General features: G+C 40.2%; 2 protein-coding genes across 6 annotated transcripts in view; one reads left to right on the forward strand and one right to left on the reverse strand.

The window, feature by feature from the left end:
* Positions 1 to 72: 72 nt before the first annotated feature.
* On the forward strand, positions 73 to 10,785 carry cyb5r3 (cytochrome b5 reductase 3). Of its 3 annotated transcripts, none has more exons than XM_081603900.1 (10): positions 73 to 221; positions 481 to 606; positions 713 to 785; positions 1,876 to 1,982; positions 2,067 to 2,196; positions 2,445 to 2,528; positions 3,419 to 3,504; positions 3,577 to 3,676; positions 4,345 to 4,549; positions 10,556 to 10,785. In XM_081603900.1, exons 1-9 carry the CDS (start codon positions 201 to 203, stop codon positions 4,515 to 4,517), a joined length of 900 nt encoding a protein of 299 aa, XP_081460026.1. In that variant the 5' UTR covers positions 73 to 200; the 3' UTR covers positions 4,518 to 4,549; positions 10,556 to 10,785. The 3 variants fall into 3 exon arrangements, with proteins under 3 accessions (XP_081460026.1, XP_008398682.1, XP_008398681.1); XM_008400460.3 differs by lacking the exon at positions 10,556 to 10,785 and adding an exon at positions 5,388 to 5,539; XM_008400459.3 differs by lacking the exon at positions 10,556 to 10,785 and having other exon boundaries at positions 4,345 to 4,921.
* LOC103459137 (liprin-beta-1-like) overlaps positions 4,962 to 23,761 on the reverse strand; it is a 23,952-nt gene continuing 5,152 nt past the window's right edge. Inside the window, exons 2-26 of one of the 3 annotated variants that reach the window (XM_081603898.1) lie at positions 19,464 to 19,543; positions 16,383 to 16,588; positions 14,906 to 14,986; positions 13,917 to 14,030; positions 13,716 to 13,826; positions 12,537 to 12,629; positions 12,356 to 12,394; positions 11,773 to 11,872; positions 10,625 to 10,686; positions 10,483 to 10,549; positions 10,186 to 10,304; positions 9,954 to 10,027; positions 8,960 to 9,014; positions 8,688 to 8,823; positions 8,354 to 8,489; positions 8,155 to 8,277; positions 7,486 to 7,636; positions 7,217 to 7,328; positions 7,045 to 7,133; positions 6,791 to 6,913; positions 6,593 to 6,718; positions 6,336 to 6,518; positions 6,090 to 6,248; positions 5,943 to 6,008; positions 4,962 to 5,649 (exon numbers count right to left, since the gene is read on the reverse strand). In XM_081603898.1, coding sequence (XP_081460024.1) covers positions 5,566 to 5,649; positions 5,943 to 6,008; positions 6,090 to 6,248; positions 6,336 to 6,518; positions 6,593 to 6,718; positions 6,791 to 6,913; positions 7,045 to 7,133; positions 7,217 to 7,328; positions 7,486 to 7,636; positions 8,155 to 8,277; positions 8,354 to 8,489; positions 8,688 to 8,823; positions 8,960 to 9,014; positions 9,954 to 10,027; positions 10,186 to 10,304; positions 10,483 to 10,549; positions 10,625 to 10,686; positions 11,773 to 11,872; positions 12,356 to 12,394; positions 12,537 to 12,629; positions 13,716 to 13,826; positions 13,917 to 14,030; positions 14,906 to 14,986; positions 16,383 to 16,588; positions 19,464 to 19,527 — 2,673 coding nt within the window. In that variant the 5' untranslated portion in view covers positions 19,528 to 19,543 and the 3' untranslated portion in view covers positions 4,962 to 5,565. Of the gene's footprint in view, positions 5,650 to 5,942; positions 6,009 to 6,089; positions 6,249 to 6,329; positions 6,519 to 6,592; positions 6,719 to 6,790; positions 6,914 to 7,044; positions 7,134 to 7,216; positions 7,329 to 7,485; positions 7,637 to 8,154; positions 8,278 to 8,353; positions 8,490 to 8,687; positions 8,824 to 8,959; positions 9,015 to 9,953; positions 10,028 to 10,185; positions 10,305 to 10,482; positions 10,550 to 10,624; positions 10,687 to 11,772; positions 11,873 to 12,355; positions 12,395 to 12,536; positions 12,630 to 13,715; positions 13,827 to 13,916; positions 14,031 to 14,905; positions 14,987 to 16,382; positions 16,589 to 19,463; positions 19,544 to 23,761 lie in introns of all 3 variants that reach the window. The other 2 variants (XM_008400457.3, XM_008400458.3) reach the window with 2 other exon arrangements.

Below are 23,761 nucleotides of genomic sequence, written 5' to 3' on the forward strand. Positions count from 1 at the left end.
ACTTTGAGTTTAGCTTAGCGAAGTGACGTTTATATAAAAAATGCTTTAATTTTGAAAAGCTGTACCCGGATGTGGTTTCACGTTCAAACACAGTAACCACCTAAACTTCCGTTACAGTTCAGACAGTTGCGGCAGTACACTCCTCCCGAGCTGCGCTCTCAACAAACAAGCAAGCGTCTAGTTGTCTGAACGGACTGAACATGTTGTCTTACATCATCGGGGTGAGTTTTGTTCTCTTTTGCAACATTATTTAACTCGTTTAACTTTAGCTAACTTCTCAGAGCTAGCATTAGCCAACACGCAATTTTCCCCACATGAAGTCCAGTCGGCCTCCCCGCAGGAATTTGCGTGACTCATTTCTCCTGTTGAGGGGGAGATTAAACTAAGATGACTTTTAGCAGTGACAACGCCCCGCAGGGCTCCTGCACAGCCTGTAGCTAATGCTAGCCGGTGGTCTGCTGTCTGACCTTCATCTCACAGCTGATCCGAGGCGGCTTTGACAGCATCATCAACCTCATCTTCAGGCTGCTGTTCTCCAAGAAGAGACCTGCCATCACCTTGGAGGACCCCAGCATCAAATATGCGTTCAGGTTAATCGACAAACAGGTAAGAAAGAGGCTGTTTAGCAAAGTCTGCTAATGTCTGCAAACTCTGCTGGTGCGTTCACGTGACAGCTGAGGTGTTTGAGTTGATTGAGTTTTGTATGTTTTAGATTGTGAGTCATGACACCAGGAAGTTACGCTTTGCCCTACCTTCTCCTGAACACGTCCTCGGGCTGCCAATTGGTCAGTATGAGCTAAAACACACAATTTAGGCTAAAAGACTATGTATTAGACTATTAGAAAGTAGTAATTGTGGAAAGAAAATCACACACATTATTCGCTTCTTATTACTTTATTTCCACCACAAAGGCACGATTTTGTGCAAAACTAGTAGATTTCAATGGGTGGGGTCATTGATCTGCAACAAGAGTTGCTGTAGGCCTCTTGGCTCTGCTATTATAGATAACCATATCATCATAATATTGCAGTTGTGCCAAATAGTTGCAAAATATATTGTCAATATTGTGTGTGTGATGCTGATGTGTGCAGTAGGGGTGGTCGATATGGATTTAAATTTGTAGCACTATATTTTTCCATGCTATTGTGACGATAAAAATAACAATAAGAGCTGTTTATTTTTTCATGATTGTGACTGTGTGTCTCAGCAATTATACTAACACAAATACTGCTGGTAATGTGCTTACAAATAGAAATGCAATCACATAAAGAAATGTGATTGCACCACTAAACTGCACGTGGTATTTATTGACGTTTTCATTGACCAAACTGGACAAAAAGTAAAACTATCAACCCTGACAATAGGGACTATTTTGTGGTGTTTAAACACCATTAATTGGAATTTATTTTCATAATATATTCCAATTAATAACAAATTTACTCACGCTAGTGGGCATTTATCTAGTATTAATACTAGATAAGGGCTGTTTGGGTTAGATTCCAGTGCAACACTCTGTTGGATGGAGTCTCACCAGAGTAAAGTGCTAAAGGTCAGAGTTTTGGAATCTCCTTCGTTGATATTTATAATGTTCTCCAGCAAACAGAAAAGCTGTATTTATGCTGAGAAAAACACCCAGGTGGACTTTTCTCTGATAAGGCATCTTTTAGAGGAAATGAAGTGGAACTTAATACACATTTTACAGATTCTCAATTGTAAAACTTAAAAACCATTTATCATTTTCCCTCTGTTGCATAAATTTTATTCATATAAGATTGTAAAAGTTCAAAGGTTTCTAACTTTTTCACGTTTTAGTGGCTTTTCTCAGAGTTGCAAAAGCTAAATAAAACCGAAATCCATCTCTGCTCTTGTCTTCAGGGCAGCACATCTATCTGTCGGCGAAAATAAACGGGCAGCTCGTCGTCCGCCCGTACACTCCCGTCTCCAGCGATGATGACAAAGGCTTTGTGGACCTGGTGGTGAAGGTGAGGTCCAGAAGCAAGTCGCTTCTCTGCCTATCTGATGCATTTTATGGATTTAAATGTCTTTTATCTGCTTTTCTTTAACAGATTTATTTCAAAAATGTTCATCCTAAATTCCCAGAAGGTGGGAAGATGAGTCAGTATTTGGAGAGCCTCAAGCTCGGCGACACAATTGACTTCAGAGGACCCAGCGGTCTTCTCACCTACAAAGGCAAAGGTGAGAGCTTAATTTTCACCTATATAAAAAATAAAAAAGAGTTTGGGTTTATTTTTTTTTTTATAATAAACTAGTCAGATGGTCTAAAATGTACAGAATGTTTGAAAGCTGTTGTACAAATCTTGAAAATTAAACTCGTAGACACCATGTTTATTAAGAAAAAAAGCCTTTGCATGCTGAATTAGCCTGATTGCTAACAGCTGCTCGTCTTTGGTGTCTGAGAACTGAGCCTGCTGCCGTTTCTGCAGGTGCTTTTGCCATTCAGGCGGATAAGAAGTCTCCAGCTGTGACCAAGACGGCCAAACAAGTGGGCATGATCGCTGGAGGAACAGGTGAGCTAGAAAAACTCACATCTGCTTCAGAGATGGTATCATGCTGCAACTACTGCTAATTTCAGCTACTGTTTCCTTTCTGTCGTATCAAACCAGTCAGCTAATTCTGTGATGTTATATCTCTGTAACCACCTGAGATTATTGATTATGTGAAAATCCCAGCAAATGGGAAGTTTAGATCGACATGTCTGGTTTGTTCCAGTTTCAGTTAAATCTTTGAAAAGCCACAAACATAACTCGACTGTAAAAAAGGAGATTCCTGGAGAACTATGACCTGAAAACTTGAAATACAAAACATGACACATTATTTCATAACTAGGCTAAAGAGCAAAACTTTTGCTTTTTAACTTTCATAATAAAATAATAAAAACTGGGATCTAACTGGACAATACAGGCCAGATTTGAGAGCCTATTTTCCTCCAAGTATAGAAATAATCTCTTGACTTCATATAACAATGCTAAAATGTACTTTTTAAACAAACTTTGATTATTTTCCACTGTTAAACTGGAAAAAAAATTTGCACTTAATTTATGATGCATAATTACCTTTAAACTTTCACATGCAACAAATCTGAGGTTCAAAACAAAAGTAATTTACATGCAGTTGATCATGGTTCTTAATGTGCGACTGTCTTTCAGAGGCTTTTTATTCAGTTAATTTAATGCCCAACAGATTTTCAACAATCATTTGCTTGTGGAGCTGATTTGATGCTGCTGAGTTGAGATTTTGTCATGAGGAACTTTCATGTGTGATTCTCACGAGTTCTGATTAATCTGATCAGCTGACTCTTTCAAACAAACGGCTCCATTATTTAGTCACAAATGTTTATTTTAACTGAAAAACTGTGTAGTTATTTATAACACCAGACGCTTTCTTGCTCTTTCTGCAGGAATCACCCCCATGCTGCAGCTCATCACTGCCATCATGAAGGATCCTCAGGACCAAACAGTGTGTCATCTGCTGTTCGCCAACCAGGTGAGGTCCACAATGATCAATAATGTTCTGCACGTCTGAAGCTGTATAACAACCCAACTCATGTGTCCGCAGAGTGAGAAGGACATCCTGCTGAGAGACGAACTGGACGAGATTCAAGCCAACCATCCAGACCGATTCAAGCTGTGGTACACAGTGGACAGAGCGCCTGAAAGTAAGTCCTGGAAGAGTTTTTACCTGCACTTCAAATGTCAACCAACCATTTAAGTGCTAAGATTTAATCATGTTAAAGTGAGATGCAAACTCTATTTTTAGCTAGTGTGTAAACGCATCATGATGTGATTCACTTTTAGTTGAGCAAGTCACAAGCAAATGACTAAATACATAGCCTTGAGAAACTCCAAAATCTAGTTAAATTTTCAGTTTAAACAAACTTAATGCAGGATTACATAATTAATGTACAGTGTTGCACATCAATCTGCTCGGACCATTTTGCATAAATTAAGCTAGTGGAAATCAATGAAGAAATGTATAGTTTGTTAAAATTAGTTGTTGCTAAGTGCAAATCTTGCATGAACGGTGTGTTAAGCTTTTTTACTTCATGGTTTGTAAACTTACCAGATTTTGACCAGTTTAAAAAATAAGAGTTGAGGTTCACGTGGGAAAAGTGGCACCCTCTAGTGGACAAATGACGTTAAAGATTAAGTCAGAGGTATATTTATTTACAGCTGCACTGTCAGTTCCCTGCATTTGTAGTGTGAATCCTCACTTTGTTAATATTCAGCTTCAAATGTTGACTTGACATTGTTGCAGTTCCATGTTTTCACCAGCAGATGTCACTACCAAAACAGCTGTCTTACATTCCAACTTTTCTGTGCTCAGACTGGGAGTACAGCCAGGGCTTCATCAATGAAGACATGGTGAGGGAGCGTCTGCCCCCTCCTGGTGATGACACGCTCATCCTGATGTGTGGACCTCCACCCATGATCCAGTTCGCCTGCAACCCCAACTTGGACAAAGTGGGCCACTCCCACAACCGCAGGTTCACCTTCTAGACGTCCGTCCGTCCGTTTGGAGGAAAAAAGAGGTTTGGATGTTTAAGGGCTTTGTTATTGTCTCTGCCCTGAAGGCACTAAAGCAGAGGGATTTTGCACAGTATAAATATACAGCGATATTATTGATGCAAAGCAATCGCAGCTTAGGACCAAACTACAGGGGAAGAGTTGGATAAGCCAGGAAGTTGGGAATCATGTTGAGATGGGATTTTTAGTTTGGTGCTGTGGCTTTATGGCTGTTCATCCAGTGCCTTAAAAACCTGCAGAAGTCTTTGTGTTTAAGGTCATCACTCTTGAATGCCACCAAGTTGAACATGTCAGTTTTTTGCTAAATGTTACCCAAATTGTAAATCTGGTTGCTTGTATTTAACATGGAGCATAAAAAGCTGTTGCTACTTCAGAAATGTCTGGGGCTGTTTTTGGACAGAAACGAGAATTTAAACATTTATTTCTTCACTTTTATTACCAAAACAATTCAAATTCAAAGATTTGGTTTCTTAAAAAGATTCTTTGGTTACAAGTCGCTCACTTAATGACTTCCTGCTTCACAGTTTTTGGCTTAAAGGGACAGTACAGGATTTTAAAAATGAAAGTATGTTAAACTTTAAGCAGGTGCCTTTCAGCCATTTTAACACTTTTAAGTACAGTCTTAAAAGTACTTCAAGGCATCCAACTGGTTAGAGCTTAACAGAAGCTCACTTAAAAAAAAGTCAGTACTATCCCTTTAACTTCAATGTAGCTTACAGTGGCACAAATATTTAATTTTTCTTTGGAGTAGCTATGAGCAGTCATAATTCACTCTGAAATTACAATGATTATTTCTAAGGTGAATGTTTTTCCTGATTCTCCAAATTCCACTTTATATTGCAGATAAGATATTGACTGCTCAGAACTACTCCACAGGAAGCTGCTGACCCTACATTATTTATTGCAACAAATCAACCTCCTACTGCAAACAAAGTAACTATTTTCAGTTCATGCATATGGTGAGAAACCTCAATAAATACAGTATGGAGACTAAATACTTTGGTGAGATGTAACCTGCTTCTCAGGAGGAGTTGAGAGCTTCTGTTTTATCCTCAGAGGGACAAAATGAGATCACCTGGAACAGCTCGTCCTCCTTCAGCATGCTCTGAAACACAAACAGGAAGTAACATTTCACATTTTCAGTAAATATAAAAACCTTGTACTGGAACAAGGGTGTCCAAAGTCAGTCCTCTAGGGCTGGCATCCTGCATGTTTTAATTATCTCCCTGGTTTTACACACTTGCATCAAATGATGGCTCATTTGAAGGCCTAAGCAGACACCCACTGTCTGAGGAGGTTGTTAGAACCACTAGGGAGAGAACTGAAACATGCAGGATGCCGGCCCCCAAGGACCGGCTTTGGACACCCCTGCACTAGAAGATCAGCTGGGCCTCGTACAGTCAGGTTGTTGATTCCCTCTGAAAACGCTCCAATCTCTCTGACGGTTCCTTCAGAATCCTCCATCTGTGTGGAAAAGGAGACACAGCTCAGATTTCACTTAGTAAACCTAATCTAGAATGACATGCAGTGGAAACGGCTCTCTACCTGCTCCAAGTGGTCCAGAGTTTCTTCATAGATGTGGACGTTTCTGTGGAAGCTGCTGCTCTTCGGCATCTCCACATTCATAGGACAGATGTAATCCTCTCCGTCGTCGTGACGTTTCCTCCTCAGGGAGCCAAAACCACCAAAAGATGAACGTCTTGGCTGAAACAAACAGAAGTTCTGTAAGTGTAATTTTCCAAAAAGATTAAATCACAGAAGCAGATTTGGAGAGTGATTAACTACCTTAACCTTAGCGGTTGCTGTGAGGACGCTGTAATCTGGGTTTTCCAGACATTCCTGTTTGAGGCTCTGCGCCTCCGAGCCGACCAGCAGGTGGAAGTGTGTGGCCAGGTGGCGCCTCAGCAGGGTTTTACTGGGAGGAATGTTGAGCAGGAGGGCGAGCGCTTCCACGTTGAATCGAGGCTCCAACACCTTCAAGATACACGAGGCAGTTAGTCAATTCGATTCTGGAGGTTCCCGACTAAAAACGCTCATCAGGTTTTTACCATCAGTCCTCCATGAACTCCGCTCCCTCTAAGGTTGGGCGCATATTCTGCCAGATCCACAGAGCGCAGCCACTCCATCACTCTGTGGTTGGTCCACCGAGAGATCTCAGCCGGCGTGATGTTGCTCTGCACAAACAAAACGAAATATTAGAAAGCATCAGCTGTGAATCAGAGCAGAAATGTCAGGCTTCGTATTACCTCATCAGAAGGACGGCGCCTCAGACAGTTGGGTTCGTAGGAGTTCAGACGCAGAACCTGGATGGCTCTCTTGATGCTGAGGTGATGAAGGACACTCCCAACCTTTAGAGACAGCAGGTCTTCCTACAACAGATGAAGAAACAGCATAAGACCTACAAACTACTTGATTCAGGTGTTTTAAAGCGGAGAATGGAGTTTGAGTACTAGAGAAACATTCTTCTATTATCCAAACTTGTTAAAAGCTCCCAGCTCACCACTGTCATGTAGTGCAACATGCGTCCATCAACTCGGGCCTCATCGAAGTTGCTCTTGTATTGCGGGAGGCCGATGTCGTCCAGCCATCCTGGAAAAGAAAACAAACCATCAGTGCAGAAACTAAACAAGCTGCTGGAGACAGCAGGTCTGCTCTGAAGCACCGTCACTCACTGGTGACCCAGTTGTGGTCCAGTTTGCCCTGAAGGTCATCGCCCTCCGAGCCAAGAGCCTGCAGGGCGAGCTGCAGCTTCTTCCTGTGGAGAGGCAGCTTCATTCCCAACTCCTAACAGGGAAAACAGGAAGAGTTTCAAAGTAAATCTACTTGAATTGAATCACATCCTGTTTCATCTCAATAAAAACATGAATCTTACAACAGTGTGACTCTAAACCTTATTAAAACAAGTGATGTCGTAACTTGTGAACAGGAAACTAACTCCCACCTTCTCCAGATCATGTTGTGATGCCTGCAGTAACATTTGTCCCGATTTGACCCAGTTCTGACCCTGAGCTGCGTACAAGCCCAGGCCCTGCTCCTGTAGCCAGGCACAAACATCCTCCTTCCTCCACCGAGAGAAAGGAACGTCAACAGCCCTGAACATGGACACACAACTCCGTTATCAGCAAATTAAATCAAAACAATCATTCACACAAAATGGTGCAAATGGGCAAAGTGAAAAAACAGATCTTAAATTAAAGAGTTAATGTGCTGGCTCCGGTCGGATAACTTTAAAATCATAAGATATGCTCCGCTATTAGTATCCATGTTTACTTCTGCAATCACTGACACTTCTTCATGGCGCTCGCTGCATTTGGTGTTACTGCGCCCTCTACTGCACATGTGGCACACTTTCAGCCTGTTTGCAGTTCACATACAAGTTGCATATATTTGGACAATCTGATTTCACAAAAAAAATTGGAATCAATTAAAGCCTGCAGTGTTAACGTAGCATTAGTTTGGTATAAACTAACCAAATAACATCAATAAAAGTACAGAATTTTTTTGTTTTAGACCGAATTTGACCTCATCAAGAAAGTTATTTTCATGAGTTATTAATTTACTGTTGTATTTAAACATTTGATACAAGTAATTATTGCAAATCTCAACTTACTTGTGTTTTGAGTCGCGTGACCAGCCGAGCCGAGGCCCTGCTGTGGCTCTGACTCCGCCTCTCCTGAACTCCGTCTCAGCCCCATCATCCAGGTTAAAGGAGGTGGAGTGGCTTCTCTTTAGCCTGCAAGAGACGCATGTTTAAACGCACAAACTCATCTGAGCCCAAGTCAAAGATCACACTGTACACCGTGCTTTACCTGCCAAAGAATTTCCTGAACCCGCTCGACTTCTTCTTGGCTTCTGGAGACGACGGAAGAGGAGCTGCGTCGCGGGGTTTCTGTGGAGGAACACCAGCGAGGTCGAGGTGATCTGTGCCTTTACGTTCAGTCTCAGCTGTCAAAGATAAAGCAAGATCAGAGTTTGATTCATTTAACTTCACAAAATATTTAAATGCATGCATTTTGTTCAGACTTTTGCAAAAATACTAGGGATGTTTTCTACTGATTTGCCACTAGGTGCATTCAGTGGTACTCCAGGTCCAGTATCAGTTTAGAAGCATGTAAAAGTGATTAAAAAAAAAGTTCTGCTCACCCAGGTTGGGGACGCTGGCCGTCTGTTTGCCGCCACGCAGCTTAAAAAAGCCACGACCAAATGAAGCACGAATTTTCTTGCTGCCAAAATTCCCGTCACTTATGTTCCCCTTAGCAGTTCCTGATTTGTTCTCAACCTAAAAGAAATAAAATCAACCACTAGATGGCAGCAGAGGTACTTGCAGGACAGCTGGAGTATCGAGGCTCAATAAAATATTCATCTTTAAATAAATTATAGAAATATAGCACTATGTGCTGTTCAGGTGGTTCTACCTGCTCAGTGCTGCCAGTTACAGCTGAACCGTCACCATGTGAATCATCTAAGGAGCTGAAAAAAGAAAAATGCGTTCAAACATCCACTGGGAACAGAAGGAAAAAGCATCATGGATCAAGTTCTCCTTTCCACATACTGAGCTACAATGAAGAAGACAAACACAAACTGCTTTTATCCTCAATTAGTTTTGCTCACATGTTATTTAATGTTTATGTGCAGAGGAGAAAATCTAAAGATGGTGGTATTGAGGTTTCATTTGCTGAATTTTTTAAACTGAAAATTACAGAAATCACCAGAGTGAGGATGCAAACATTTCATTAGGACGAACGATCAACAGCAGGTTCTGCTACTGGGCTCATATAAACAATCAGTTTACGTAAAATCACATGGTTTTTGGTGCTGGTACAAACTTAACCTAATGACTTTATAGTGTTTCAGTAGAGCAAAACCACAAGGTTGAGAAAGGAAGAGATAAATGCTAAAGTTTTCACTCCTCTTGCAATTTTCCACATTTACTTGTCTAACAACTAAAAACTTTAATGTATTGGGATTTTATGTGGAAGACCAACACAAAATAAAACTGAGGTTTAGCAAAAAAATGTTTTTAAAAAAAGATGGCATTTGTACCAATTTAAAAACAAAATGCTTGTTAATCAAATTCAAGACTGATCTTAATTCTTGTCAAGTTAGTACATAAGGAAAACAGAAACTACTGTCTTATAATAAATATTGTCTAAAACATTTCTAAGCATTAAAAGATTGTCAACTTGTCAACAAAGACATTTTCAGACTTTCAAGAGTCGTCGCCCCCTGCTGTCCGTTTGATGAAATGTAAGGCTAGGTTCTGTTTGCACATTATGTTGAAGTGAAACTTAACGTGTCCCACAGCACAGTGACTCAAAAATGGACAAGAACAAGAAAACAGGCCAGATTAGTAATAATAAGGAAGTGAGCAGTAAAGTTCAGCCAATTTATGTCTTAAATTAGTTTTACCTTTGCGCTGCTTGCAGCTGTCTTTCTCTGTCCAGTTCATTCATTTCAGAGAGCACTGCTATGCATGGTATGGACTGAAAAAACAGGAACAAATGATTAATTCAAAACAGAAGCTCTGAACTCTTCGGGGAGACCATTTCAGAGTGGGAGGCCGAGGTTGGAGCTTTTCTAAAGGAAGTCTCCAGTCTGGGGTTCATCCTGTGTCAGCTGTTTGGACAGAGTTTGCGTTTACCTCATCGCAGCTCCTTCCTGCCTCCCCCTCCAGCTCCAGGGTGACCTGATCCACCTCCATGGACAGAGAAAGCGAGGGATCATCTGTTATATCAGCGTAGTCGTCTTCTTTCAGCTTCTCTGTGAGAGAGCAGTTCGTACAGTCATGCACTGAACCACAAAGACAGCTATAATCTCCTTTCAGAGCTTAGTCATCCTTTAAGGCTCTAATAAAAACGCTCTGCAGTCAGATATAGTTTGACTGATTGGGTCTAACATCATGGTGGGTTTGTTTGCACTTTGAGTAATATCCTCTCACCTCTGACCAGCTCCTGCACTCTCCTGCACTTCGTCAGTGATTCCTCCAGCTCTTTAATCCTTCTCTCCTGCAGACAGACACAAAAGCTCAAGTCATGACGCATCTGGGAGGCTGGAGCAGCTGCCGACATGCTGCTCTGTACCTTCTCATCGTTCTCCGACGTCAGCAGCTCCAACACCCTCTTCATTTTCACCATCTCTGTATCTGGACAGATTAAAAAACTAAAGTTTTGCTCAGGAAGTTTAGCTCCAACTCTGTGTGGCTCTGAAAGGAGCCAATAAAAACAAGAAATAATGAAGTCAACAGGGACTCAGGTTCTTATTTCAGCTGGTTGGTGCTAAAAGCCTGGACCAGTCAGTCAAATATTTCCAGTCTTGAGTTTCCACACTAACCAGCTCTTTTGATCCAATTTTTAAAGTCTGAATCCCAAAGTTCACCATTTAATTATGAAATATATGAGCAGATGGATAAATGAAAGGATTTTTCATAAAAATAAAATATACATTTACAACCCTGACATTCCTCTTCAGAAACCAGTGTCTTCAGTCAGAGGCTTCTTTAAAGTCACCAACACAAAATGCTGCAAGATTCATTACAATAACTTGTTGAGGAATTTGAACTAATATTAGTGACAACATTTAATTTCCCTTTGGGATCAATAAAGTATTTAAAATTTTTTTATCTAAATCAATGGATGGATTCATAAATAAATAGAGGGACTGGGAAACATCGACAAATATTTCTTAGTTGCTCCATGTACTTTAATGTAAAATGTAAAATTCCTTGCAAATATTTCTAAAGTAGTCCCACAAAATCAGTGATTTTGACTGCAAAAAAGAAAAATCACAGTCGCCAAATCCTGGATGAGCTGACTAGAGAATTCCTTCAGGACTTTTTGTCGGTTCAACATGTAGACAAAGATGTTCAACTCCAAGGAATTAAAAGAAATCTTTCTTTCTGGTGTTCAAATGATCTTGAGGTATATTTTCCAAAGCAGTAGTCACAGAGAAATCCCAACAAAAACCTACAGACCAAATTTGCTTGATTTCATCTTTAAAACTGCAGGGATGAGATAAAGTCAGCTGAGGGTTGAAGGAGAAACGTAACGATGTGTTTGGAGTGAGATAAAAAACAAATTCACAACAAGACATGAAATTAGTTTAACTGTAATTAATACAGAAAACAGATGACACTCTGTGGCTGTAAGAAGGATTATTTTTTCCAAGTGTTAGAGGGCAAGAAATGAGAAACGAAACAAGGAATTCAGATTGTTGTGAAAACATTTCATACCTCTTTCTACCCCTGCGATTTTGTTGTGGGTCTCTCCCTTCAGCCTCCTCAGCTCAAGGTCTCGCTCCTCCAGATGCCTCTGCAGATCCTGCAGCTCCTCCTGAACAATCATGGTCAAAATGATTCAAACTGCAGCAACAGGAACATGAAGAAGAGTCACATCTGACAAGACATGAACCAGGAAGTTTGTTCCATTTTTCATGGTCTCTGGCTGAGAGGCCGAGGAAGGACAGCAACATGTTCAGCTTGTATACATTTACCTTAAAAACTGTCCAGAAATCAGCCCTTCAATTAACCAAATCAGAATCACACGTTTGAAAAGTGGATAAGTTAGTATTTTAATTTGTGCTACTGACAGCATTCAGTGCAAACGTATGCAATTCAATGCATCAAGCTGGTAAAACATGCAGAAGATTGAAGATGCTACAGAAAAACTCCTATCCAAAATATTAATGTGCAGAAAACTCAAGCAGCACTCACTGAGGCACTTACAGCAGTGTGATGAAAGTCAGGAAAGCAGTGTTCAGCAGGTGAGAAGGAGCAGCTTTTAGAAGAAGAAACAGGCTGGAGACTAAACCTTCACCTCATCTCCAGTGAAGCGCTTTGAGTTCCACTTTGGATGCTTAAAAGGTAAGCAGGTTGCAGAAAGACATTAACAAAACGAAAGATGAAAATCAGGAGCAAAGCTAAGAGCTCGAGAACGAAATAATAAGCAGAGATGATTAGATGGGAGTAAGTTATGGTTGTTAAAAACAAACACTCACTTTGGCTCCTTTTAGTTTCTTCTCACATTGCAGTCTTTCATTCTCCATGTCCGTCAGCCTGAACCTCAGGTCTGTCACTTCCTGGTACAAACCCTACAGAGGGAACAGAAAGATGAAATTATTAATAAACAGACACAAAAACACATGCAGAGACTTGATTTTAGTATTAAGCAATAAAACAAACATAAAAAAGAGGTGCAGAGGAGAGACATGAGTCTGAAGTTCTCAAACCAAGATTCAAACTTTTTCCTGGCAGTAAAGACAAATTTCTGTTTCATTTCCAACTAGAATCAATTTTAGCACAGCAGTTAAAGTTTATTTGTTTTGCACATTTCAGCAATACAGCAGTTTAAAATGTTTTACATAATAAAAAAAAAAAACTTGAGTGGCAAAATAACGCAGTAAGTGAAGAAACACTTACTAGAATTAATCTATGTTCCAGTTATTAAAGACAACTTTGCAAATCCTGACTTTGAAACCGTCTTTATGCGTCTCTGAATGTTCAGGTCCGTCACACATCCAGGGTTTGAGCCTGATCAGTAGTTTCTGTCTGTAAAACTGTTTTTACAAGTTTCACCAACTGAAGTTTAAGAGCTTTTGAATTGAGTCTGATTTTTGATCACTTTTTTCTTGTTTGTGTTGCTGATGTTGAAAAAAATCAGCCTTTTTATGGTGACGGTATCTATGCAATGTGTGTCTGCAAGGATGTGGAATTCCACATGATGATTGTAGGAGTTTGATTGAAAGTGGTGCTAGAAAGAAAAATAAACATTCGTAGATGAATAACGGTCTATGTGTCCTTTGTGCTTTGAGAGTCTTAAAAAAAACACACACATCCTATTCCAGGCAGTAAAACGACACGATGGAAACTTCTACTCTGGAAAGCTGAAATCTGAGTGGGTGGATGGGGGTGGGGGGGGTTGTGTCAGGAAACAGCTGCTGGAGTAAGAAGGGAGTTTGGGCCTCCTTTGTGACCCCCTAAAACAGTTCAACCAACACCACATGACAGATCCGAGTCCTGAAGCCGAGCGAGACGGACCTTTGTGACTCTAAAAACAATGACTGAACGGACTGGACGGCCGCCAGGACTCATGGTGCAGGTGCAGCTTCAAAAGATATCTGCTCCACTTCACAGCCACTGAAAGTACATTTTCAAAGAGCGGATGGGGGGCGTCTTACTTCGTTGCCCCTGTGATCTCTCTCCAAAGTGGCCAGCTTCAGCTTCAGACTCGACACCTCCGTCATCAGCTCCAGCTTCTGGGTCTCCAACGCCGTCCGGTTTAGCAGCTCCTGATGGTCAGTAAAGCAGCACAGCCTTTTCTAAAACAGTAACGGCTTTCATTTCCAGTCGTCTACCTTTAATGACGGCGGCGGCCTCACCTGCTGAAGCAGCTCTTCTGCAGCGTTCAGCTTCTCCCGATGAAGCTCCAGACTTTTATCCAAGTCCCGGATCTTTTCTCCCTGCACCTCCACCTGGTCTGTCAACACACTGACCTGCAGTAACGACAACTTCAATTAGGATGTTTAAAATGTTAAAATTATGGAGCTTAACCCGACTTGATCCCAATATTAAGAACCCTAAAACAGAGCTTTGCAATCTAATGAACCATTTAAAAAACTTATTTTTAGTCTCATTTTTTGTGCAAATATCTTAATACACTTGCAGTGAGAAAAACTAACTTACAAGTACCTTTTCAGGCAGATTTAGGAGCTTATTTTAAGCAAATATTGATGAGAAAGTTCTAGTTCCACTGGCAGATCATTTCACTTATAACTTGGGGAAATTGTCTTGTCATAATAAATTTAACTGCCAATGAAACTGGTACTTTTTCATCAATATTAAGTACTAAAATACTTGATAAGATTTGGTGTTTTTGCAGCGAAAACATAGAATAAAACAATTACAAGTTTATGTGACACTGGAAAATTGGAGAACCACAACCAATGATTAGGCTAATGAAAACTCTACTTTAAAGAGATAAATAAAAAAATTTTTTAAAAAAACACCTGACTTTCTAACCCTTATCTGGTATGAATGAAAACTCAGGCTCGTTTTTTTTCCATATTTGCAGAAAAATTAAAGATGAGGTAATAAATGAAGGATATAATTGTTGTCGTAGTGCATTTCCATTATTTCATGCATAGCAGCTTGAAATTATATGTATTATAGCCACTATAATAGTTCAATTATTGGTCTTTTTTAAGTATTTCATGCTTAAATTTGCCCCTTTCCCACCAGAAAACTGAAACAATGCCCTCCTTGGCTCAGCTAAATACACAGCAAGTTTATACAATCAAACCAAATTGGATATTTGTGAGCAATTGTCGTGTTTTGCAGCAATGAATGGACATTTTTCTTCTTCACAAACCTGCAGAATAAGGCACTCTTTGTCACTCTCCAGCCGTGAAAGGCGGTCTTGGTAGACGGCCTCAGAGCCGTGGACGTTGGTCTGAAAGAAACGCAACAGGCCGTCATTTCTGCCGTTTGTCACAAAGGAAGCCAAAATTCATATTTCAAAGGAATCAACAAAAGATGGGTGAAAAAAAAAATATCGAGGGCATAATTATTTTAGAAAGAGCATCAATTTGTTAATTTTTATCATTGTGTGCAACAACAAAAGGCCTGAAATGCAGCAATCAAAATCTCAGTTTGCAAAAAAGAAAACAAAAACAGAATCTCAACACTGGAGTCACATGAGATGAAAGAGCCATCTTTATTTTATTCTGCCTTTATCTCAGCCTTCAGCAAATAGGATGACTTGCTAAGATTTGGGCCAATAAAAAACCTCTTAGGATTCTTTAATTGCATGTTTCAGGCCACTATATACGCTATCTGGACCAAAATAATAATCAACTGACGTCATAAATGTAGGAATTTAGTTAAATATGCAATTCAAGATGACAGTAAATTAAATTGTGGGAATTCCCCAAATGTTTTGGTACACCACGGCGAGTCAATGATGAATCTGAGGTCTCATCTTCATCTTTTCAGGAAAAATCATGTCTTGCAAATTATTAAGATTCCTGGGTTTTGGCTCAAATCTAAATTCAATAAGAACCAAATTCTTCAACTGTTGTATACATTTGATTAACAATCAAAGTTCCTACTTGGTTTTCAGGCCAAAATTCAAGTTATTACAAAGTTCTCCATCGTATTTCAGACCATTTTCAGAGTGGAAATATGAAAGTAGATCAAGATTTAGATATGGAACCTTGAAATAAAGCTTAAATTAGTAGGAAAGGACACTGAACCACTAGGTGGAAACAACTGGCAGACTTCTTATTTCACTGATAATCAGAGAAACCTGAGAAGACGCCTCAGCTTCACCTGCTCTGCATGTTTGGTGCCACAAATTAGTGAGTAATGAAGATAATGGAGATATTGATGCACACCTCTAGCAGCTTACACAGCTCAGAGCTTAAACAGTAATGTCCTTGTCAAGTCATGATGTCAAGCTTCCTCCTCTTGCAGAAAAATAAATATTTATACATGTTCTGCTCCATAATTCTTTCTTGCTTGACTACATTTTTAAAGAGACAAATCATTTTAACCCATACATTGAGCTTTGGCTGCTGATGCAAAGTTTTCTACACTTTCCTTTTTCATACTCATCTGGGTCTGAAAATTTACTTTAAATTCATACATCTACAAGACATTATTCATCTTTCCTCCTCCGTGTTTTATCAGAACCAGTCGGGTCTCTGCGACGACAGCGGCTGAAATCCCTCCATCTTTCACTGCGTCATTAAAGCAGTGGGAATGAAGTGGCTCCAGTGGTTTAAACACAGACATCAATTACAGCTTAGGAAGCCTCCAGGTCATAAAACTCCTCTCCTCCCTCTTACTGTCCGTCCGTGCAGCCACTCTGCCAGCCCCTCCGCGGTGGAGTCTGGGATCTGACAGCGCAGGTTGTCCCGCTCCTCGTTGTCCATCAGCTCCAGCGCCGCTCTGAGGTCCTCCAGCAGGTGAAGCACGCGGAAGCCACCCAGGAAGGGAGACGTGGGCGACTGGCAGTCAAACAGCCCGTTGGAGTAATCAATGGCCTTGGAGCCTTCAGGAGCGGACAGAGGAGTTACGAGGCAGTTAAATTTATTTCTGATGAGTCAGAAAAGGAAAAGAAAAAGTAAAAGCGAAGACGGAACTAGAAGTAATTGAAATCGGGGTGAAAACCTAAATGAGAATCAAATGTTTTCCCAGACGCATTGAAGCTGCGCTCTAACTTTTCAGAAAGATTTATGACTGAACACTTCCAGTGTTAATCTGTGGGAGGAGAGAGCAGATGACAAAGAAATAAATCTTTTTAAAGCAACCGGGTTTTTACTTCTGTTTCCAAAATGTGGTGGTTTTATACGGTAACAAAGTGGAGAACAGCCTCATGTGCATTAAACCCAAGTCACACGATGAAGTAAACTAGCTTTGTTGTGTCCCTATTAATCTGAATGGTTTCTTTTACAGACCTCTCTGACTAAAACTGGATTTAAATGATGGCAAATGCAAACTTTACTAAAACAACATAGCTCCCGACTCAGTGCATTTTCAATTTACATAAAAAGAGATTAATTTGGAACTAACTGACCAGGAAAGTGATGTTATTTGAAAACATTACTATTTTGGAGTTAAAGCCAATTCAAATGAATCAGTTTATCTTAAATTTCTTTTCACTTTGTGACATTTCAACCATCAATCAGAATGTAATCCATTTACATTTATGATTATTTTATCCTCATTTTACCAGTAGAGGAAATTCCTAGAAATGTGCATCAAGAAAAAAAAACATTTATAATGTCAAATGATAATAAACAAGTAATTTACTAATTTAGGCAAGTATAGCAATTAGAGGTGTGCCGATCAATCAGTCACCGATCATAATCGGCCGATTTCTGTGAAAAAGTGTATGATCAGTGATCGCCGATCACGGTCTCTTGTTGCCGATCACACAAACCGATCACCTGCATCTCATTTCGCAGCCTGCCTGTGCAGCTGGTCTCCTCTTTCCTTCACTGCGCAAACGCGCAGCAACAAATCCTAAGCGATGTGGAACTATAACGCACTGAGTGATTGAAGACGTTTGCGTGTTGCGGCGGAAAATTGAAGCACGTCAAAATTCATCAACACAACGAATCTAATATGGCATCAAAATAATGACATACTTGAGGAGTTTGGCTACATGGAGGCTCACTGCAGTAAAAAAAGACATATGGAGGATCAGATAGCAGGTAAAGCGGCGCACAGCTACAAACACTCACCCGGATTAGCATGACGGTCAGAAAGTTAAACAAATAACCCACAAAAGTATTTAAGTCTTCGAGCTGCGATGTAAGACGCTGGTTCTGCTCTCGCTGTTGAACCGCTGCTACGCGCTACAGGTAGTAATATTTCACAGACGGAGCGCCGCTTCTGCTCCACATGGTAGTGACTCTCACACCGAACCTCTGCTTAAAGCTGCAGCATCTAACCTAAAAAAATACATTTTACATACGTATTAAAACTTTCGCTGTCCTAACATGAGACAAATAATCTCTGAGAAAATAATCGATCTCCTCCCTGCTCTGCATAATTACTCTGCTCAGTCAGAAACAGCCAATCAGAACTAGCAGTAATCAGCTAGCCGCCATGCTATCAGGAAGTTTTCATTCAGTAACTCAGGATTGTTTATTGTAATGGATCCTGTATTTGCCTTTGAATGTTAAGTTTTATACTTGAATTTCTTTGACAATGTTGAGAGGTTTTATTTTGACTCTTTGCATTATTTAGCCTCTTCAGAGCCTTCATATGTTATCAGTCAGTTAAAGATAGTATTACTGTAGCAGTACAATTTGCACAATGCCTGTTTTGTTTAGTTTTCTTCTTGGAAAAAGTTATTAAAAACAAGTTTTTGTCTAAATTAAGGTAAATTCATGGTTCCTTTTTCCACATAATGTAACCGGTAGTGTTTATGATAAAATAATGATAATTATGTGATCGATATCGGTGATCGATTTTAATTATTAAAAAAACAAAGAAAGAAAAGAAAGAACATTTAAATTATTGAGCATAAATTTATCATTTGATTAATTGATTTATTGCTTATTGGGACAGGCCTACTGGTGTTTTATTTTGAGATCATCCTTTTCCTAATTGAGCAACTCAAATTACAGCTTGAGCTCCATGATTATAGTTCATTATATTCTTACTTCAATCCATCAAACAGTACAAAGCAAATAAATCTTCTCCATGTCTGCATTGTTTCTAATTCTGTCTGCTTCATAAGCGTCAGCCTTATGACTTTACCAGAACACACAATGTTCCCATCATGCACCTCTGCCGGCTCCATGCCATCTGTCATCCGTCTTAAATGTCAGCTGTAATCAAGATCTCCCAGATTAACAACGAGGGAGCCGAATAAACAAATGAATACTAAAATATTCAGACAATCACAGCAGCGAGGAGGTGAGGCTCGATGATGGCCGCGGTTTCTGCGGAAACGCGAGAGACTGGTGGGTGTCATGTGATCAGCCGCCGCGCTCCCATTGGAAAGGTCAGCGCTATAATTACACACATCAGCGGAAAAGTGGGGACTGTAAATTTGTAGGCTGGTCCGCTCATCTGCAGCAGTGGAAGTATACCGAGCAAGAGCCAAAAGTTCATATTCCAAACTCAGAGCTTGAATAGTCATCAGCTTCCACCAATGCAGGGACGACGGAAACTTCCTGTAATTTCTCTCATGCAGAGATGCGGGGATCCAGAGGCAGTTTGGGACAAATTCAGAACTCCTCCTTTTTCACAAACTCATTGTTAAAGCAAAAGTAGGAGAAGTAGGAGGACAAGGAGTTACAGTTAACTAGAGAGTGGCCTTCGCAGCCTGCAGCTTAACGTCTTCCAGATGGGAGCAGACCCCATAGCACGTTCTGCCCATTTAAATAAAAGCTCGTGTTTAGAGGGGTTACCTGCGATGATCCCATCCATCTGCTCCAGGGCCGCTGCCAACATCTCACTGGCGTCTGACATCATCTTCTGCTCAACGGATCTGAAAGAGGAAGAGGGGAAGATTTAAGCTCAGCTCCAAACCAGCAACCGCACAAATGCTATTTCAGCTTTATTAGCAGATTTAACCTGATGATAAATCTAAGAATAAAAGGAAAAGTATTGTGAGAGTTCATCTTCTGTGTTCTGGAAACAGTAGGGCGGGTCTGGCTGCCCTGCAGCGTCAAGTCAGATTTGCTTTGCAAAAAGCTAAAACATTCCTTCCTGTTGCAGAAATAAATGTATCCAATTCATAAAAGTAAGTAGCAGCCAAGTAGGGCCAAACAATAACAGGTGGACTACAATAAATCAAAATATGAAAAAGTTCAATTACTTCAGCAAATGTTTTATATATTAAAACTTCACAGTGGTACATTTCAAGGAGTATGGAGGTTTATTTTTTTATTTATAAAGCTTTCAAGTAATGAAAACCCATAGTTCAATTTATCCAAACATTTAAATATTACATTAGCCCAATGTAGAAATGCTTTTTTTATGCTGCAGCCATGCACAATCATAGAAGATAGTCACTGCAATCCTCCTCAAGGGAGTTGAGCTTTTAAAAGCTCACTGATGAAAACGCTGACAGTTTAGAGTGTCAGGAATGTTTATGAAAAATTAAGTGGAAGGAAAAAATGTGTTCAGCATTGGACTAAAACTGTCACGTTTTGCCATATTATGCCACTCCTGCACCAGCGACAAGTAAAGTAAAGAGGATGATGGGATTTATTTTCTGTGAAACTGAATTTTGAGTTCTCATTAACCATCAGCCATAATCATCCAGAAAAACACTTGAAAAATGACCCTGAGAGGCACTTACCCAGCTGTTCTTAATTAAAACCAAAAACCACAGCAGCAATTACAGTTTCTACAGATCTCTGCTAAACAACAACCACAAATCTGCAGTTTTGTATATCAGTAATCAGCGTGTAATAATGCGAGCGCTCCGCTATACCATGTCAGGCCTCAGCTACACTGCGAGAATCCAGCCTGGGAGTCGCTCAGAAGGATGTTTTGAGCCGCTACGTGAGGAAAAACAGGAAAGACGAGCCACTTCCGTCGAGCGGGGGGGAGAATAATGAGCAAATTACTCACATGAAATCCTCAAAACTGTAATCTTAACTGCAGCATGAAGCAAATCCATGAGAAAATCTAACAATTTTGCTGAGCTGATTATGAGAAACAAGTCCGTTATGTTGACTTGCAATGATTAGATGTATTCTTTTTATTAATTTACATTAAATAAAAAGAGGAATTGGATTATCAGGAATTGTACGTCAGCCTAGTACAGGGTCTCATTCTTCTCCAAAACTGCATCAAATTAACCCTGCAGGCCTTTCAGCCTCAGAGACAAAAACAAAGTGATCTCCACTCCAATACTTATTACCCAGCAGGCTGCGTTTCCGGTGCCGTTATCAGGAATAAAAGTACTATTCTCCCAGGGGTCTCCACTCTTGCAGCGTTGGCATGATCGGCATCTCAAACCTCCATAACAAAGCTGGACAGCATCCCCATGACTGCTCAACACGTATCACATGTCTCTCTGTAGCTAAAGTGAGCCACTCATCACTCCCAGCAAAATGTGATTTGCAGAAATGGAGACGGTGTGAAGTACGCAAAGCGCCAGGACGCAACAGGAGGGAGGAAGGGGGTTGGAGCAGCGGCTCTGCTTCATTTCCTCCCGCGCTGGGGTCACCGGGTCAGAACCCTCAGGGTACCAAATGAGCATTAGGAGTGTAATTAAACCAATGACCTCAATATGTGAACTTTTAAGGCTTCCTTGAAGCACAAAAGGCAGGAATCTCTTTCAAAATGCCATTCAGATTTGCAGCATCCACCGCAAACGAATTACTGAGCAATAACAGAAAATAACTTGCTTTTCTATTTAACTTTAACGACGCCCTGAGGAGTTCAGGTTAAGGAGTCCTACAGACGGACATCTTGCTCAAGTATTTCCGTAGTTTAATGGGAATCATTCATTCTCAAGGCAGAAGCTTTATTTCTTTAGCTGTTGAGAGAAACCTACAGTGTAATAATACATGAATGCTGAAAATAAAATATCCCGTTGCGCTGATTCAACATGGTGAACAGATCAGCAAAGATGAAATGAAATCGGCTCAGAGGCAAAGTCGGGGTCGTCTTCAGAACAAGAAAATGCTTTCATCAGTTCCATGAGAAATCCCCTCTAGCATCCTACAGATACACTCTTAATAGCCCACATGGAAGTAATTTCAGGGAAATATCCTGGAAAACTGAAATCCAATAAGCAGCCGTCTGTGTAGCGGAGGATAGCACATAAAGTTCCCACGTTTAGCCCCTCGACCACAACTGGGACCCCATGCGAGGGCGAAGAAATCCCCCACATTCACATCACAGTGGTGACGATTACAGTTCCCATAAAATAATTTAAGAGCTGTTCTAATTTCTAACGTCTGTCGATTAGTGTCTAGGAACTTTTAATCAAATTTCCCTGACTTTGTGTTCCCTTGGGGTGTAAATAAAGTGTGACACAAAGACTCCTGAACAGAAGGAAGGAACCAATAGCTTATCTTGGCAAAAGAAAAGTTTTAAATAAGATAATAGCATCTTTTGGCTCCCTTATAACAGCAGCCTGACACAAAGAAGAAGTTTGTTTACACAACTTTTGCTAAATCAATTAAAACATGACATGTGATGTAATTTTTACTGACAGAAAATAAGATTTTAGGTGAAAATCTGTCAGAATTTCTGGTTTATATTTAGAATTTATTAAAGTTTATTAGGCTTCATTTCCCTCAGGGTTATAAGCATCACATGACAGAAGCAGATTTCTTTTGGCCATTCTTCAAAATGGGATAAACAAGAAAACATTCCATTCAATTAAGACAATACACATCCAGATCAATAATTACAAACTTTGGTACGACTGGGACTGTGACATACAAGGCTGGAACAGAACCAAAGTTTATCCGGCCACCACAGAAAGAGGAAATATACAGAAACTGGTGGCCTGTTGGGATCAATCAGTCTCCATAGCAACCATCAGACACCATCTACATGTTTTCCAAATATTGGCAGCCCTAAAACTAATCAATAATTATGACAAGAGTTTTTCAGCAATTACTTCTGTACATTTATCTCCCTAATCAAATGGTTACATTTGTAGCAAAATTAAACAGAATATCGTTCCTAAATATTTTCAGTCAATAAATTAGTGATTTTCTGACCCGAAACCAAGATGAGATCCCACCACTCAGGTTATCCAAACAAGGGTCTGTAAGGGGGGACTGTGATTGATGACAGAGTCCAGACACCCACAGTGAGTGGAGGCTGAGCGCTACACACCACTCACATTCCTGAGCAGGTTAGTCTCCTTTAACGCCTGGTACCAAAATCCCTGCTGACATTTTTGACCTTCCACATTTCAAAACATTTCCAATGATCCAACAACAAAAAAACAAAAAAAAAAACCACTGGAAATGTGTAAATAGATTATCAGCACAGATGAAGCTAGCTTTCAGACCAGAACTGCTCCTTCAGCAGGTATTTTTTCTGCAAGCAGAGCCTGAAACATTTTTATTTATCAGTGACATCAGCCCTCTATTGTTGTTCAGCTTGTTTTGACTAACACACACACACACAGCATCCTGCTCCTGTTAAACCCGCCTCAAAGGAACCCAAAGATGAGAACAGCATAAACATCTCAGAGTAACTGAATGAAGGAACAAACTTGTTTAAACCAGACCGTCACAGAGATCCAGGATCAGATTAACTAGAATCAGATAAAATCAAGTTTTTAAAAAAATGGAGTAAACCTGCAACCACATACATTTTATATGGATTAGGAAGGTTCCAAACTTTTGGATAACTTTAAAAATGTTCTTAAAGATTAAACATAAATGAAAATACAAAACATTGACTTGATCTGCAGCCAAAAACAACCAAACATTACTCATCTTATCACTTTCCTCCTACGTTAAACTCTCCAGTCTCTCTGTCTCTTTTGCAGAGTTTTGGTTTTAACATCAAGCAGCTGGACTGAGAGGAAGGAGTAGAAGTCCTAAAAAATAAATACGAGGATAGGATTACTTGCCCATATGCTGAAAAGTTGATCTCACAAGCCTCCTTCCATCTGCAGCCTACTTCCAGCTGTGCTGCAGATGTGCACCTCTTAACCAAACTGGCTCACTGTAGGGGAAGCACTATAATTTCTAGGAAAAATAATGCATCTAGATCCAATGGC

This window comes from Poecilia reticulata, chromosome 23 (genome assembly GCF_904066995.2).
Source record: "Poecilia reticulata chromosome 23, P_reticulata-male-v2, whole genome shotgun sequence".
Taxonomy (NCBI): Eukaryota; Metazoa; Chordata; class Actinopteri; order Cyprinodontiformes; family Poeciliidae; genus Poecilia; species Poecilia reticulata.

Bases quoted from the DNA above. Each gene is read 5' to 3' on its own strand.
- cyb5r3 (XM_081603900.1), top strand. From the start codon at position 201: ATGTTGTCTTACATCATCGGG. The intron at 222-480 runs GTGAGTTTTGTT...TTCATCTCACAG, and splicing joins TGTTGTCTTACATCATCGGG to CTGATCCGAGGCGGCTTTGA. The intron at 607-712 runs GTAAGAAAGAGG...TGTATGTTTTAG, and splicing joins TCAGGTTAATCGACAAACAG to ATTGTGAGTCATGACACCAG.